This window comes from Coregonus lavaretus (genome assembly GCF_964263955.1).
Source record: "Coregonus lavaretus genome assembly, chromosome: 37".
NCBI classification, from domain to species: Eukaryota; Metazoa; Chordata; class Actinopteri; order Salmoniformes; family Salmonidae; genus Coregonus; species Coregonus lavaretus.
In genome coordinates, this window is record NC_140024.1 from 15,025,552 (window position 1) to 15,043,494 (window position 17,943).

Below are 17,943 nucleotides of genomic sequence, written 5' to 3' on the forward strand. Positions count from 1 at the left end.
GCCATAACTGTCACCCCATGATGAATAAAAACACCCCCAGATGAATAGTAAAGAGAATGCTTCATATTGATCCTGTAGTGCTACTGTAAGGTCTTCTATCACTCTAATGGAGGACTCAGAGGATGTTTTCCAGTGTGTTTAAACTGTAATGAATAGGCTGTAGAGAGTGGGCAGTATTGTAGGTCCTGTAATGAATCTAGTGCGGCTGACCCCTGGCTGTCTAATTGGGGTCGTCTCTAAGAGGGCCGCCAGAGGAATAGAGGAGTCTAATAAGGAAGGATTAGATGGGGGACCACTCGGCTGGTTAAACATTAGTCAGGCTGATATTTAGAGATCAGGAATGACCCTCTCTTCTATAATCTAACTCCCCACAAGGGCCCTTCACAGTTCACACCACCCCATGAAACGTTTCTGCACTGTGCAACCGTGACCACCACTTATGATCAAGGAAAATTACATTTCTTACATATTCCACAGAAAATAACTGCTCTATTGTCCTTGACTAAGGGAACATCTGTCACATGATTGATACCAGTCTAAATCAGATCACATCTATTTATTGTGTACACTTTCAGACTTACTGAATAGATTTTCCAGTATGACTGAGTGTGATGCACAGTGAGCTGATTTGTTTCTCTAGGTTTATTAATTATAATCTCAGTAACTAGCTGTTACTTTAGCAACCACAACTCTTCCTTTGGTCCCCACCAAAACATGATACAAAACAACCATAAATATAGACAGAAACCACAATACAGAGACAGTAACACAGTAATGAACAAGTTGGTGACTGTATAAGCCTCTACATGACGGCTCTGTCTCCCTCTCCACAGTGCCCCTGCGTGCCCCAGAGCTCAGCCTCACCAGCCGCAGCCCCACAGACATCCAGGTGTCCTGGCAGCCCCTTGCAGCCAAGCTAAGCCGCGGCCGGGTGTCGGCCTACCGCCTGTCCTATCGTACCAGCGCCGACCAGACCGTCACCCAGCTGGAGCTTCCTGGGGAGAAGACCCAGTATCTCCTGGAGGGCCTGCAGCCCGACACCATCTACCTCCTCCGTATCGCTGCAGCCACTAGTGTGGGCTGGGGGGAACAGACAGCCTGGACCTCCCACCGCACCCCTAAGGCATCCAGCGCCAAAGGTACTTACACGTGCTCCTCAGTAGTAGCGATAAGTTATTGGCTGCTCCCTGATGGTCCGATGCTTCAGGCATGCACATTATCAATTATTTTTCTGAAGTTAAACATGTGCTCTGTGTGCCCCATTCTTATGACTAGGTTTCTGCGTGCATATATGATGTTTGTACAGATAGGAGTACAACTGTATGACTTCTAATCAATCAAAGTCAAAAGACATGTAAACAAGAACAAGATAAGTAAGCCAAAACATCTTTGATGAACCGGAATTTCAACCTTAGATTTGTAAAGCTACCAGCCAGCCACATCACCGAAATAAACATGTAAGTCCTTACTTCCTCTACTGACTTATCATGCACACTAAAACCATCATGCCTTGCAGGCGCACAGTGAGAGCACACTTCCCTCTGCACATAGTCAATATAGGAGCAAAGAGGCTGGATTATCTCTAAACCTTTCTTCTTCCTAGTCCTCTGCCTAGTGTGTGAGAGAGAGCCATGAGAAGAGCTTGCTCTAATAATCCTGTTAAGGCATTGCATTTGTTACTCCATGACCTTTGGCCCTCTCTGTCAGTAACATCGGAATGGCTTCAGTCATGGGTCATAAAAGAGAGGGACCCAGGCCTCCGGGTGGGAGGAAGAGTAGTGCTGTTTAGAGCTCCATCTAAGCCTTAGGGGTGGGGGAGGGGACTGCTGCCCCCTCTCTCTCTCTCTGTCCCTTTGGAAACAAACAGGATATTTTCTAGGATTCTCCCAGGATCATGTCGGCTGAATAGGTATTCTGTCAGTAGAACTGAGGACCTGGCTCATCTCTGCTAGTGTGTGTTTGTGCCTGGCTGTGTATCTGTGTGTCAGGCTGGGGCATGGTATGGATGGGCCTCTGGTTGGGGGCTGCAGGCTGGGAGCCTGTTATTTCCATCAGATAAAACCAGTGAGCAGCTGGGTGGAGAGCATTCCTGTTTTCAAGGAAGAAGACAAGCTACAGAGTCAACTTGCTCCCAGCCTGCCACCCTGCATCTCTTACAATATAATACTTTTTGGTGACTTTGCCCCTATTTGTCCAGCAAATTATTTCTGGGAAATGTAAATTAGCATGTTTCTGCCATGTTAAGTGGTTTACTCCTAATAATTTGGGTGTCCAAACAAATGTGTTCCTGAACAAGTCCTTAATTTGTTCAGAACTAGCTAACCTTTCTTTATAAATAGTTGTAGACTGTCAATAGTAGCAAGGCTATGAATGGTATCTGAATATGAAGCAAATTGACCTTCTTGAACACAATGGTATGGCCTGGCCATTGGGCTTAAGGCAAAGAAGGCCTGATAGGGTAGTGGGGGTTGGGTGTGGGTGGGTTTCATATTCCCCCTTGACTTGGTACTATTTCAGATGAGCTGGTTAAAATAAAGACATCTGAATAAAAAGGAATATTCATGCAGGTTGAGCTCTGTAAATAAGTAGTACACATGGCTCTGCTAAATGACTAAAAAATAAATAAATAAAAAGACAGATTCTGTTTGAACCTTACCTCAGACCTGTACTCAATAAATAAAATAAAATTGTATTGGTATTACACATACACATATTTAGCAGATGTTATTGCGGGTGTAGCGAAATGCTTGTAATAAGAAATAACACACAAAAAAAACAAAATACTACCAAGTTGCTTAGGAGCTAGAAGCAGAGCTGCCATGTCTGTCGGCGCCATCTTCACAAAAATATATAACAAAATACTCTGATGTTTACTGTGACTCTAACCACAGATCTCTCTCTTCTTGTCTCCCCACAGTGACTAACCACAGATCTCTCTCTTTTTGTCTCCCCACAGTGACTCTAACCACAGATCTCTCTCTCTTTTTGTATCCCCACAGTGACTCTAACCACAGATCTCTCTCTCTTTTTGTCTCCCCACAGTGACTCTAACCACAGATCTCTCTCTTCTTCGTGTCTCCCCACAGTGACTCTAACCACAGATATCTCTCTTCTTCGTGTCTCCCCACAGTGACTCTAACCACAGATCTCTCTCTTTTTTTGTCTCCCCACAGTGACTCTAACCACAGATCTCTCTCTTCTTCGTGTCTCCCCACAGTGACTCTAACCACAGATCTCTCTCTTCTTCGTGTCTCCCCACATTGACTCTAACCACAGATCTCTCTTCGTGTCTCCCCACAGTGACTCTAACCACAGATCTCTCTCTCTCTTCGTGTCTCCCCACAGTGACTCTAACCACAGATCTCTCTCTTCTTCGTGTCTCCCCACAGTGACTCTAACCACAGATCTCTCTCTTCTTCGTGTCTCCCCACAGTGACTCTAACCAAAGATCTCTCTCTTCTTCGTGTCTCCCCACAGTGACTCTAACCACAGATCTCTCTCTTCTTCGTGTCTCCCCACAGTGACTCTAACCACAGATCTCTCTCTTCTTCGTGTCTCCCCACAGTGACTCTAACCACAGATCTCTCTCTTCTTCGTGTCTCCCCACAGTGACTCTAACCACAGATCTCTCTCTTCTTCGTGTCTCCCCACAGTGACTCTAACCACAGATCTCTCTCTTCTTCGTGTCTCCCCACAGTGCCTCTAACCACAGATCTCTCTCTTCTTCGTGTCTCCCCACAGTGCCTCTGGCCCCTGAGCTACAGTTGGAGCCTCTGAATTGCACCACCATCATAGTGCGCTGGCAGCTAGCACCAGGAAACTCTGTCAGCGTCCAAGGCTACAGGCTGTTCTACCACGAGGAGAGCCAGGCTGAGAGTTCCCCCATCCAGCTGCGTGCCCAGGACAACAGGCACACAATTGGAGGCCTGGGTGAGTAGACCCCACCTAGTACACCCTTCCTATGATGTAATTGTTGCTGATGACATTTGTCTTGATTTTGGATTTCAATTGTAAGATTAAGAATATGTTCTAGTCAATGCATGCTTACACATTGAAAGTGCAAGTCCTCCTTAAACTGGATTCGCTATCATCTGCCACTAGACTTCCATATTAGTAGACATAAATCAAGACCAGTCCCGGTAAGATCTTAAAAACATATTCTGTGTCCTCAGCAGGCATGTTTAAGGTATTTTTAGGATCAGAAAAGCCCATTAGTTTGGGAAGGAAAAGTATTTTCATGTGAGTTGTGGGGGCTCATGTCCAGAGGTCCAGAAAGGAGCCAACCCCCCCCCAATGACCTAACGGCCCCGGCCTGGGTTCCAATGTATGTCCCCCCAACAGCTTTAGAAATAGCTGCTAGCTGGGACTGAGGAAGGGGTGTTGGGCATATGCTGGTTCTCTGGCCTCTGGGTCAAATTCATTTTGCCACGTTGGAGAGTGTGGAAGGAAAGAGAGTCCCACACCACTGCAGTGGACAACTGACCATCTGTGGCCAGAGGAGGTCAGCCAGGTGGCCAGCAGCTGAATTTTGAATCAGGAAGCTCTGGCACTAAACCAGGATTAGAAAGCATAAAGGGGGGGGTTAAATACAGTATGTGTCCCATTGTACCTTTTAGTTTTCTTGCTACAGTATGTGTTTTGTTTTGTCATGGAGTGGTCTTACTGTGAGAGGGGCGATAAATATGACTGCTGAAACTTCCTCCATTTTGGCAACAGCTGTTGTTTAGAATGACACAAGGCTACTGTAGTGAGTAGGTTTTAAAGTGCTGTACTTTATGAATATATTTGTTGTTTTGAATGGATAATACTTTTTCAATATAGAGTATTTTTATAAAGCTTGAGGTTAAACCTATTAGAGAGATAAGAGAAAGAACATATGAAGTCTGGCTTTGTGTGTACATTCTCCTTTTCCTCATGAACTACATTTTCGCCCTGGAATAATGAACATGGTTGACAAACAAGTTGTAGTAATGTGATATAGATAGATATCACCAAAACACACTTACTATGCCTTGGTTTTTCATTGAAACGGTTTTAATGACCTCAATTGTGCTTGTTTGATAGAAGAGCTGGCAGAGGTGTATTCCAGGGCTGTCTTTAGAGGAGGGGGAAGCTGTTATTGTGGAGCAGATTTATGGTGTGTTTTATGACTGCTGTGAGCAGAGCTATTGGAGGAGCATTCACATCAAAGGCTTTCATTGTGTTAGGCTTTGAGGGCCACAAAAGAGACTTCATTGACCAAGAGTCAACCAAATTCAGCCCCTCACCACTGGTAACCAAGCTTTTAAAGGCTTTCTGTAAATACATATCCATGGAATGTGACATGTAGTATGACGTGTTGAAGAGGAGGATGCATCACATTTATCTTCCCAAAGGTTTCCCCCCTCATGGGAGAGACATCCTGTTGGAGAGGAGACACAGCAGTTTAATTTGTCACATATTACAGTCAGTGTCAGATAGGTTTTAGGTATGATTTCAGTGCCTGTCCATGGCACCACATTTTAACAATGTTGATTTCAGTTAGTGGAGAGTTAAACAGAGAAACAGCTTCAGATAAAAATACTGACTTGACTCAGTTTTCACTTCAGATATGCTTTGGTCAGTTTGGTGTGACATAGATAATAAAACATGAGAAGTGTAACATTAAGTCATTTTTTCTTTTTGTGGATGTGACCCACATCTCAAAACGGGGTATTTTAATTAAAACTGGGTGTTCTCATCAATTTGGGTCTGCTTTAATGTCCATGTTTGCCCATAATTGAGTATTCTCTGTCTCGATTTGACCTCCCAAGGACAGAACAACAGTGGAAAGGGCATGTCCCTATTGATATTGTTCACTGTTGTTTGAGTGGCAAACCATTACTTATGTCCCTTAATAAACTATCCTGATGAGCAGAGGTGGCTGGCCCTTCAATTTGCTCTGCAACCAATCTGAGCAGACAGTCACAAAACAAGCAGAAACCATGGTATACATATTGTGCCCAATATGACATTGTTTTCTCACTGGCTTTTAATCAGTCTACTTACTATTGAATTGATGAAGTGTTTTACCCATTAGAAAACACTCTGGATACTTCTCATAACAATATGATTTACCCTCCATGGCATGTCTGAAGTACAGAGCAAAATGGAGCTTCAATTAAAATGTTAATTGGATTTTATCCAGGATAAGGGATTACGCTGTAATGTCTCTGATAGTAATGCAATTAACAGAGGCTTTAACTTTAACTCTTTACTTCACCCAAGGACACTTGTGACAGTCACACAGGTTTGGAAACCACAACCACACACAGCCTAGAGAATGTGTTCGATCAGTCAGGGATTATGAACAACACCAATCTCACTGAGTGACTTGATAAGTATTTCAGATCCCTGGGATCTAAATTCACTTAGCTTTGATGTGGTAAAGACAACAAGCCAACCGTTACTGTATTATCGAGTCTAACAGAAAAAAAAACATTAACATGGTTGGGTTATAAATCTGTAATAGAAACAGACCAGCTCTGCTCTGGCGATTACTAAATTATCTCTTAAGACCATTCCACATGACTGAAAGGGCTCTCTAAGTGAGGAATGTGAGAGGTTGTAGCTCAGTGTATAAATGGACATGGTGTTGAAATACATTCATGTTTATTCTTCTCGTGACACAGTCAGGGTAGAAATACCTCCCATACCTGTTGGCACCAGGACTGTGTTTACTGTAGTAGATTTATCTCATAGCTTGGGGCCACCATGCCCATCGTGGAGTGGTCTTTTCTCTGGGAAAACGTTAGTTATTGCATGCCTGGTGTCAGATAAAAGATAGATGGGTATTAGTGGGCCCACTACATCAATAAACTGTGTGTGTGTGTGTGTGTATGTGTATGTGTATGTGTATGTGTGTGTGTGTGTGTGTGTGTGTGTGTGTGTGTGTGTGTGTGTGTGTGTGTGTGTGTGTCAGAGGGAGATATACACTCCCCCTATGATATATGCTGTTGTGTGGATCAGTGTGGGAGTTGACATTTATGGCCCTGGCTCAGACCCTGCTTGCTGTGGCCTGGGGGGCCATTCTCAGGGCAGAACAAAGCCTTAGGGGCCTGCAGGATCTGCAAAACGGCTGTAAAAAATCAGGTGACCACAAACAGCTCAAGAATGTCCACTCAAATACAAACTGGCATCATAATTTATGGGGAGAGCAAAGCCTTGCAAGATTAACCCAACGGGAATGATTAACCCAATGGGAATGACGGGAAAATGAACCAGCTTCACTTTGGTGTGTCTTTACGCAATGGCAGTAAAGGTTAGGCAGATTGTGTATTATTCTGAGGAAATTAGTTTTTAACTTTTCTCAAGCAAAGTGAGTAAGGCACAACAAGTTTGAGTGATGTTAGTTTTTGTGATTGAGTGATATTAGTTTTTGTGATATCTAAGAAGAAACATTTGGCCTTGAAGCCACACACAGGGTGATTATTGCCCATTATTATGTGGCAACTGAAGCATATCTTATGTTTGTGAGGGATTTGGTGTTGTTGAATGAGCCAGGGCTAATACACATTTCCTTTTGACCAGGGTTTATTGTGAGTGGCGGTTAGTGCAAGCATGGGTGACTCCATACAGAGGGGAAGGTTTGTGTGGACACCTTTTATCTTCAACCATGGAGATCCTTGATAACCTTACCCAAACCATGTGGAAAATGAACACTTCAATGCATTTCCATGGAGTAAAATTCCATATTTTCTCCTAAATTGCTTACAGAAAACTTTTGCAAGTTTTTAATTTATTCTAGGTCAGAAAAACAATATTTTTAACAAAGTATAACCTTAGGACACTCCTAGGTTACAAATAGCAGTTAAGCTGAACAATTGAGCTTGCCATATCTAATCATGCTTTCATTATATCGGCTATGAAATTGCCCATTGAAGAGTTCTGCTCTCTCTCTTCACCATTTCCTCCTATTGGCACTATTTATCATCATTTATTAAGTGGCTTTTTATTTTTGTCTCTTGGTGTTTTTCCCTCTTTTCTGCTCAGTTTCCCTGCTTGACCCTCCCCCACTAAGAGCGGTGTCCATAACCCCTCCTTTGGCAGGATTTAGCTTGCCCAGATTCCATGTCAAAGTTCATGTCCCAGATGTCACAGCCTGCCCCCTCTCCCAGCCCCTCTCCTGCATAATACGGCGGGCTCATTGTGCTGTGGACCTGGGCAGGGGTGGGACTGTGGGACCCTGACTGCTCCTTTTCAGAGATGGACACTGAGGCCGAACAAAAGCCCCTGGGTCTGTCCAAAGCCAGCCTGACTGTGGACACCACAGTGGACATGGGACAGGAGGAAGCTATGCACTAATTTATTGTCTTTTACTAGAGAAAGTAAAGATATAGGAACCTCAAAAATATGTGCAGTTATTTTTATTTTTTTATTTTATATTTTATTTTTAGTCATTTTAGCAGACGCTCTTATCCAGAGCGACTTACATGAGCAATTAGGGTTAAGTGCCTTGCTCAAGGGCACATCGACAGATTTTTCACCTAGTCGGCTCGGGGATTAGAACCAGCAACCTTTCGGTTACTGGCACAACGGTCTTAACCACTAAGCTACCTGCTGCCCCTGCCGCTTCCTGTTGTTGTTTTCAACAAACAACAACTCATTAGCATAACTACATGTTTTCTGTAATAAATGACTTCAGTAGCCTAGTCATTGACCCATCTATAATGTAGAAATATAAATAGAGAAGCTTCGTATTTTTATGCAGGCATATTATCAGTAATATTTCCGTTTATCTACTCTTTAGAGGATACTACATAGCTTCAAATACACTTTTAAGTCGTTTTTCTCCCCTCCTGCAAGTCACTTATCTTTCCCCATTAAGGCTTAGGGCACAGAGAAAGGGGAAGGATTCTGAGGGAGAAAAAAAAAAGAGGCTCAACTCGTATTCCACACCCATGACCTCAGATTCCTTCTGAGTTTTATCTAGGCCTGACCTGCTGGCTCCATTGAGACTCCTCAGGGCTAGGGGTCTTAGTGGCTCAAACCCTCAAACCTCTCCTCCTCCCCATCCCCCTGCCTCCCATGGCCCTGACTCCACCCCCTGGAACCTCCCGTAGCCTCAAGGCCCTCAGATCGATCCTAGAAAAAACACAGTTGTTTTAGCTCTTGGAGCATAGTAAACATGATGAGACGGTTGTTCAACAAAGTGGTTGGATTTTTCACAATGACTGTAATTGCTTTTTTGATATGTTCAACTCTTTTGAAGATATAGAACCTGCTCACCTGTCACGATCGTTGGTTAGAGAGGACCAAGGCACAGCGTGTTGAGCGAACATACTTTAATAGTAAAGTGCAAACACGAATACAAAACAATAAACGATACGTAACGTCCTCAGACAATGACTGACAAGGAACAAAAACCCACAAACACAAGGTGAACACAGACAGTTTAAATATGGCTCCCAATCAGAGATAACGAGCCGACAGCTGACACTCGTTACCTCCGATTGGGAGTCATTTGACCAAACAAGGAAAACACAACCAATACGAACACACCCTGGCTCAAAATACAAAGTCCCGGAGCCAGAGCGTGACAGTACCCCCCCCTAAAGGCGCGGACTGCGACCGCGCCTCAAAACCCCAAATAGGGAAGGGCTGGGTGGGTGTTGCTCCTCGGAGGCGGCTCCGGCTCCGGGCTTGACCACCACCCTACTTCAATCCCCCCGTAATGGCCCCGATCCGATCTGACCCAGCTGGCTGGATCAGGACAGACGACGCGCACCCCTGGCTTAGCGCGTGAGGCAGGAACGGACCGGACCTGGCTGACGATACGCACCCTAGGCTTGGTGCGTGGAGCCGGAACGGACCTCACCAGGCTGACGACTCGCATCCCTGGCTTGGTGCGAGTAGCAGGAATGGGCTGGACCAGGCTGACGACTCGCACCCTTGGCTTGGTGCGAGTAGCAGGAACAGGCTGGACCAGGCTGACGACTCGCACCCTTGGCTTGGTGCGAGTAGCAGGAACGGGCTGGACCAGGCTGACGACTCGCACCCCTGGCTTGGTGCGAGTAGCAGGAACGGGTTGGACCAGACTGGCGACTCGCACCCCTGGTTTGGTGCGAGTGGCAGGAACAGGCCGGGTCGGGCTGGCGACGCACACCGTAGGCTTTGTGCGTGGAGCAGGGACAGGCCGGGCTGGGCTGGCGACGCACACCGTAGGCTTTGTGCGTGGAGCAGGAACAGGCCGGGCTGGGCTGGCGACGCGCACCACAGACTCGGTGCGGAGCGCAGGAACGGGCCGGGCTGGGCTGTCGACGCACACCGTAGGTTTGGTGCGGGGAGCAGGAATAGACCGGACCGTACTGGGGACACACACCACTGGCTCTACACCGGGATCTGGAACGGGCCGGACCGGACTGGCAACACCCGCCAGTACCTCTCGCCGTGCCTCTACTCCTTCCATCCCCTCTTCTACCAGTGGCCCCCGTAACCTGGCGGCCTCCTCTGCAACCCCGCTGGACCGCTCCATAGCGGCCTCCTACTGCCCCGATGTCGTGAGCCCCCCCCTAAAAAATTTCTGGGGGTCTCTCCTCTCCGTGGACCAGGCCTCCAACATTCTCTCCCACCTCTCGCTCCTCTGTCTCCAACCCTCTTCACTCAGCTCCTCAATGGGCTTGACCCAGTCGAAGCTGCCACGGAGATCAATTAGCGATGGCTCCTGGACACGCTGCTTGGTCTGGTCTTGGTGGGTTTTTCTGTCACGATCGTTGGTTAGAGAGGACCAAGGCGCAGCGTGTTGAGCGAACATACTTTAATAGTAAAGTGCAAACACGAATACAAAACAATAAACGATACGTAACGTCCTCAGACAATGACTGACAAGGAACAAAAACCCACAAACACAAGGTGAACACAGACAGTTTAAATATGGCTCCCAATCAGAGATAACGAGCCGACAGCTGACACTCGTTACCTCCGATTGGGAGTCATTTGACCAAACAAGGAAAACACAACCAATACGAACACACCCTGGCTCAAAATACAAAGTCCCGGAGCCAGAGCGTGACATCACCATTACAATATATATTTTCACATACATGCAGTGAATATGTCCCTCTAGCAGTTTGTCAGATTATCAACATGGGTTACCCTGGGGTTTAGATAATCTAATTTAAGGTTTCCAAACTCAGTCCTGGGGCCCCTCCTGGGAGCACATTTTGTTTTTTTTGCCGTAGCACTACACAGCTGATTCAAATAATCAAAGCTTGATGATGATTTGGAATCAGCTGTGTAGTGCTAGGGCAAAAATCAAAACATGGGGCAGGACTGGGTTTGGCGAACCCTGATCTAACTGACTACCTTTTATTAATCTCTGTTGAGACATGACCACAGAAGCTGTTAGTAACATAGAACTCATAAATGACTGCTTCTGTGACTGGAACTGAGGATACGTAAAAATGTATGCACACATGACTAAGTCGCTTTGGATGAAAGTGTCTGCTAAATGGCATATTATTATTTATTTATTATTTATTATAGACCTGACCTCAGTTTGAATCCACACTCCTGTGCTCCTCTCAACATCTGTGTCCTGGAGCACAACCCAGTGGTCATGTTCTACACTGCATTACTGTTCCATGGTGAAAGGGAAAGGGGGATACCTAGTCAGTTGTACAACTGAATGCATTGAACTGAAATGTGTCTTCCGCATTTAACCCAACCCCTCTGAATCAGAGGTGCGGGGGGTTGCCTTAATCGACATCCACATCTTCGGTGTCCGGGGAACAGTGGGTTAACTGCCTTGCTCAGGGGCAGAACGACAGATTTTTACCTTGTCAGCTCGGGGATTCGATGCAGCAACCTTTCGGTTACTGGTGCTCACTATTCCACTGACTATAGTTTTGTTATTAGTACCTTTACTCTGTACATCTTCTTGTGAAGTACTGCAGTCTAACTATATAATTCTGTAAAGCATAGATTACTTTCTATATACCCACCCTCTTCAAAATCTGTTCCAGTTGGATAATGATGTCTCATCCCACAGCCTCTTACGTAGGCCTATGATGTGCTGTAAGATCTCATGTAAGGCTGTGCAGCAGTTCAGTTTCCTCTAGACTAGTGGATACTGTATTTCAGTGCTGTTTCAACAACTGACGACTGAAATGCAAATCAATATGTCCCACAGTGTTTTTCAAAATAAACGTATTGAATTAACACTCACAGATTGAAGATCATTTGCTCAGATTCCTCTGCATACTCTGTGTGTAATGATGGGTGACATACTTTGAAATATTGAAGAGCCTTGGAATTCCTAGGAGGCAGTAAGTCATTAGTTTGATAGATCCTCAGCTATTTCAGCCAGGTCTTCAAGGTTGCAGCAGGAGCTTCCTGTAATTGCCTGTGTAATGATATTTTAATACACTGCAGCCGGTTCACCCAATACAGTCATACTCTAGCTCAGACAATTTTTCTGGAATGAGTTATACTATTGTTACGAACAAGACAGGGTAATAACACATTAATATGATTAAAGTATTACCTTTCCAACCCCATCCTCCTCTTCTGAATATGTCATGCACAGTAACCTGGTTATTCCAGGATGACAAGAGATCATAGTCTAGGAGAAAAATGAGGCAATCAAAGCAGATATGAAGTGAAACATTTGGATAGTGTTTGGCCTGAACTCTTTATCAGTGGCCTTTTGGGTACAGAGAAGACATTTGACTTAGCAGCGTTTGTTCTACCTGGGGTCTGTAAGGCCACTGAATCTGGCCATGTGACTGACCGCACTGTCTTTCCTAGGGTGGGGGGGGGGGGGCATTGTCTAGTGGTTTAACCCCCCTGTCCTGGAGCTGAATAGGACTGACCACTGGCCAGCAGCCCTGGGTGGGGGAAGGGCTCCCCTATTCTCCCTGAAAAGGCCCAGTGACAGAGTGATGGATAGAGGAGCGCCTCTATTGTGTGCCCCAGTGCCCTGAGCAGGGCAGGAACTGACCTAGGGACTGGGCTCCCAGCACTCTCTCCCCCACACAGCCAAACGCCAACCCTCACTGACCTCTCAGCCATGCTCTTTCTGTTCCAGCACCCTCACAGCCTACTGGTTGGAGAAATCACACAGCCTCTGGTTCAGTGTAATGCCCCCTAGTGGACAGACACACTCACTTCCACTTTAGATCACATTGCAAAAAAGGATACTATACCCATTGGCCTACAGTGAAAGATATGTAAATGTTGTTATTTTTTTAGACCCAAGGAAGAAGTACCATGTGAAGCTCCTGGCGTTCAGTTTCATAGGAGATGGCTACCAGGCAGACCAGACTATCAGCACCCCTGGATGTGTCTGTAAGTTCTTCACATAATGCAAGAAACCATTGTCTATAATGATAGATGAAAGCTATGATAATGATAGTTATGATAGATGATAGTTCTGATAGATGATAGTTCTGATAGATGATAGTTATCAATCCTTCGATGCATGAGTACCTCTAACATTGTTTTTTGTTTTTTCTGTGTGTATCAGCGGTTCGTGATCGTATGGTGCCCCCTCCGCCACCCCCTCACCACGTGTATGCCAAGGCCAACAGCTCGTCTGCCGTGTTCCTCCACTGGGGGCGTCCAGCCTTCACCTCCAGCCAGACCGTCAACTACACCATCCGCTGTAACCCTGTGGGCCTTCAGAACGCCTCCCTGGTGCTCTACCTGCAGACGTGAGGGTCCTATATAATACTTTCCTCTTCATACCCCATAGCACATAGTCATATAACTGGATAGAGGGTGCTTAGTATGGCCATATGACTCAGGGTAGCACTTAGTACGGGTTTAAGCATTTGCAGGTCAATGGCCAAAGTATTGGATCTGATTAATAATCTCCATATACAGTATATGTTCTAAATACATTTTTATCATTGTGGTTCTCCTCTACAGTACTGAGAAGAACATCCTGGTCCCGGACTTAGAGCCCAACACCAGGTATGAGTTTGCTGTCCGCCTGCACCTTGACCAGCTGTCCAGCCCCTGGAGCCCTGTGGTCTACCAGAGCACTCTGCCTGAAGGTGAGCACCAACATGGCTTCATACAGCAGCACATGCTGTATAGATGAGTAGAATATACTCTCAACCTTTTTGGGCTCCGATGGTATTTCCTAGCCTACTGAAATAGAATACTTACTGAAATTATTGTGCCTGTCTTAAGACTGCTTATTTGCCCAGGACTCTCGCATTCTGCAAACAAATCACAACTAGAGTGCAACCACTTGACAGAGCCTTGACAATGAGCTCTCATTTTCCCTCTAATGGGGATTTGCTCTTGAAAGGATTAGAAAAATACACACAGGAGCAAATTCATTGAACTGCACAGTACTCTATATGCTCAGTCTCTCACTGCATTATTACACATATCTACACATCTCTAGGGAAAGGGATCATAATCAAGGGCCACAGCTTGTGAGATGTAGTTATCCTTTTTAGTGACATCAAAGAAGCTACTCTGATTGAAATGTTGCTTTGGTCTAGGCCCTGGTTCAGACTTTAATTTTCAGTATTCCTCAAAACTCATTACCAGTTACGAAGAGCAAATATTTTTTTATGACAGTTGTACATCTTTGTCAGCGATTTAGCCTCAGGGGTAAAACTGTCGTTTTTTCTTCCCCAGCACCTACTCTGCCACCGTCAAGTGTGAAAGTGACTCTGATCGAGGACGACACAGCGCTGGTGTCATGGAAACTTCCAGATGAGCCCAACTTGGCGGTGACACGTTATACCATCCTCTACGCTTCCAGGAAGGCCTGGGTAGCTGGAGAGTGGAAGGTGCTGCAGAGAGAAGGTGAGCTGAAGAGAGAGTAAGAGAGAGAGAGAGAGAGAGAGAGAGAGAGAGAGAGAGAGAGAGAGAGAGGAGCCGCAGGCTAAACTGGGCTGAAGAGACAGAGAGCCCTGCCCCAGCTCCACACCATACAGGCCATTGGAAATCAATTCATTTCCTCCTCCGATCCATTTCTGTATTTGTCACTAATCATTGTGATCTCTGGTTGTTCCTAGATAACCCCCTCCTGTTGTCTTACCAATCAAAGGATGGATTCTATACTGGGAGCTTTGATTTAACACTGGGGGGGAGAGTATGATCTGTCTTTGTGGCTTTAGGTCCAATATTCTCATTCTCCTCTTCTAAGTGAGTGAAGTGAAGGACTTCAATCACTCAATATTGTAATCATTAAACCTGAAACACACTGGTCAAGAGCGCTGTAGTTACTATGGACTACTGCCATACAGTTAATGTGGCCATAGCAACACACATATATGTTTTCTGTACCCAAAGACCTCACGTGTGGCAGTAAGTAATACTGTTCAGCTCCTGGGTAAAGAACACAGATTTTGGGTAGCATAGGCATAATTGAGAGCAGAGGACTCCAGGAAATGTGAGGCATCTGATCTTTCCTTCTAAGCCACAGGTGAGGGGGTCAAAGGTGAGGCTGTTCACAAAGCCATCCTACCCTGCCCCAGCCCCCCACCACTGTAAATCAACCCTGTCACCCCAACCGTTACTGCTGGGACCTCAGTGGAGCTGGGTGGTACTGGGGGGGGGGGTTAGATCCCCCTGATCCCTGACCCTCCGTCCTTTGCCTGACAATCTGGTCACAAATAGCCCTTCATATGCCTCAGGTTTTTTATGTGTGTTTTTTTCCACTGAGTTGTAAACCCCTGTTCTTCATGGGTCAGTTGAAAATGGGAGAGAGGAGCAAAAAAAGTCAGGCCTGACATATTTCCTCCAGTTCCACAGTTCATTTATTTAGAGATTAATTTGAACAGCTATGTTTAGGAACACATGGAGAATGACAACACCGCAGCGTGTTGAAACAATATTCACATTTACATTTCCTTTTATTGCTGAGGCTCAAATGGGTTGACATAGGTCACTAATCACTTATTTCTCTGTGATAGGGAGCATCACCATGGCTCTCCTAGAGAACCTACAGCCGGGGAACATCTACCTGGTCAAGGTGTCTGCGTCCAACGATATGGGAGACGGGCCGTTTTCACACACCGTGGAACTAGCCGTGCAGAACGATGGCTCCACCTCCGGTCACAACCCCAGGCGCTCCCATGGCTCAGCTACAGGTTAGTGACTAATGTTGTGTGTACTTGGTCTTTCTTTCATTGACTTTCATGACAGGATTCCTCTTGTTGTCATCACTTGACCTACTAGATGTACTTCAAATTCAATAGCTTTGCCTGCAGCCGTGGTCTCCTGCTAAATTATTTACACTGTAATACATCTCTGTGAATGTCAGGGGAGGTGATTGTCAGCTGTATTGATTTTGATACACAGTGTGGAGATGTAGTACCCACACAGAGCCTATATAGAAGTGTATGACTTGTCTCCAGTGGCTGTCTCATCACTTGTGACAACTGTCTTGCAGTGTTCTCTGGTGGCTTCTACCACCTGGACCAGAAGTCGATGACAGGGATCATCGTGGGGGTTTGCATTGCACTGATCTGCATCATCATCTGTGCCTTCATCATTGTCTGCAGAGGCAAAAACAGGTAACCATTTTAACAGATTCAGTGTGCTTTTTATTTTTATTTTATTTTATTTTATTTCTGTAATAGTTGTTGTAACTTGATATGAGATTACTTTTCTGACAGCCCAGTTGGTTTGGATAGAATATTTCTATATTAATATTGTATGATTGTTTGACAGGAAATCGTCAGCTACTAAAGCCATCAGGCAGGGGGCTGGTCAGGTCCCCTCTGCTGCAGTCCACCTGGGTTCTGAGGGCCAGGCTGAGAATGCTGATGTCACGGAGCCAATGATGAGGGCAGACCACTTCATTGATGCCAAGGTAAGGGGATATGGCTCAGTTACGCCCTTCCTTTCCTCTAACATTTCCTATTGCATTATGTCTCCAAAGCACATGGAAAATAACCAATGTAGACAGATTCAGAGCATTGCGAATTTCATTTAATTTCCAGGGTGGAACAAATCTGATCATCAATAGCCTCGGACCAGTTTACCCAATCACTGAGAAGAAAAATAAGTGGTTTCCCTTCAGTAATCAGAAAAAACTGAATGTTAAGAAAAGCCAGGTAAGAAAGATAACAAACAAAAGTGTTCAAGTAATATAACATTACTTCAATAGAACATAATAGAGGTGAGACCAGCAGATATTCCTCCCTTTATCCATATTAATAACCTTCTTTGTTCACCCTTTCCTACTTACTCAGACCCAGAGGAAGAGCCATGGAATCTGCTCGTACCAGCCAGGAGTAACAGTGCTGTGCTACGAGGATGAGTCTCTGTCGTCACCCAACCAGCCCACCTCCCTGCAGGTCCTGTTTGGCCCACCTGTTGACACAGAGGGCTCCTCCAACAGCGAGGGCAGCCACGAGACAGGCGACTCGGGCCGTTACTCTCACGACGAGACAGAAATGACCAACCTGTCCTCTGGTCCCAGCAGCAACCCTGCGTCTCTGAGAGAGGAGGAGAGCGGGGGGTCAGGCTGCAGCCCTGCCCAGGAGAGTGAGGGGGAGCTGGGGGAGCAGTCTCACCTCGACCTGGAGATTGGAGACTCCATGGAGAAACCGTGCCACCATCACCACTATCAGGCCCCAGACAATTCCCAGCCTGCACATTCTCTCTAGCAGTGTGTGACCTCCCATCAATCCCCCAACCCTAAACCCACTCCACTGTTCTAAAAGACAATGAGCAGAAATCCAAAAATCCAGGTCTTTGGAAGAACTAGGCTCTGGTTTGGGCTCTGGTGATTTCTATCAAAGAATCTTCTTCTAGTGAATGTGTACCTTTTTTTCATTTTATTTTTATTCTAAATGTTTGTTTGTATGTGTTTGAAAGAAAAATCTCACCCACCATGAATGTTTCAAGAGATTGTAAAAAATGTGAAATGTGACTGTTACATTTCTGACATTATTTAAGAGTTTATCACTGGAGCAAAGTGTAGAGTGAGCCCTTCTTTTGCTGATTATCTAC

At 45.6% G+C, this 17,943-nt stretch overlaps 1 protein-coding gene across 1 annotated transcript in view; it reads left to right on the plus strand.

Moving 5' to 3' along the window:
* Positions 1–17,725, plus strand: part of LOC311111559 (protogenin A-like) — a gene marked incomplete at its 5' end in the record, with an annotated part of 38,370 nt that extends 20,645 nt beyond the window's left edge. Inside the window, 11 exons of the mRNA XM_084154311.1 lie at positions 834–1,139; positions 3,742–3,930; positions 13,210–13,305; positions 13,484–13,670; positions 13,888–14,015; positions 14,614–14,784; positions 15,897–16,073; positions 16,376–16,499; positions 16,657–16,798; positions 16,929–17,042; positions 17,181–17,725. Coding sequence (XP_084010437.1) covers positions 834–1,139; positions 3,742–3,930; positions 13,210–13,305; positions 13,484–13,670; positions 13,888–14,015; positions 14,614–14,784; positions 15,897–16,073; positions 16,376–16,499; positions 16,657–16,798; positions 16,929–17,042; positions 17,181–17,597 — 2,051 coding nt within the window. The 3' untranslated portion in view covers positions 17,598–17,725. The remainder of the gene's footprint in view (positions 1–833; positions 1,140–3,741; positions 3,931–13,209; positions 13,306–13,483; positions 13,671–13,887; positions 14,016–14,613; positions 14,785–15,896; positions 16,074–16,375; positions 16,500–16,656; positions 16,799–16,928; positions 17,043–17,180) is intronic.
* Between the last annotated feature and the right edge of the window lie 218 nt (positions 17,726–17,943).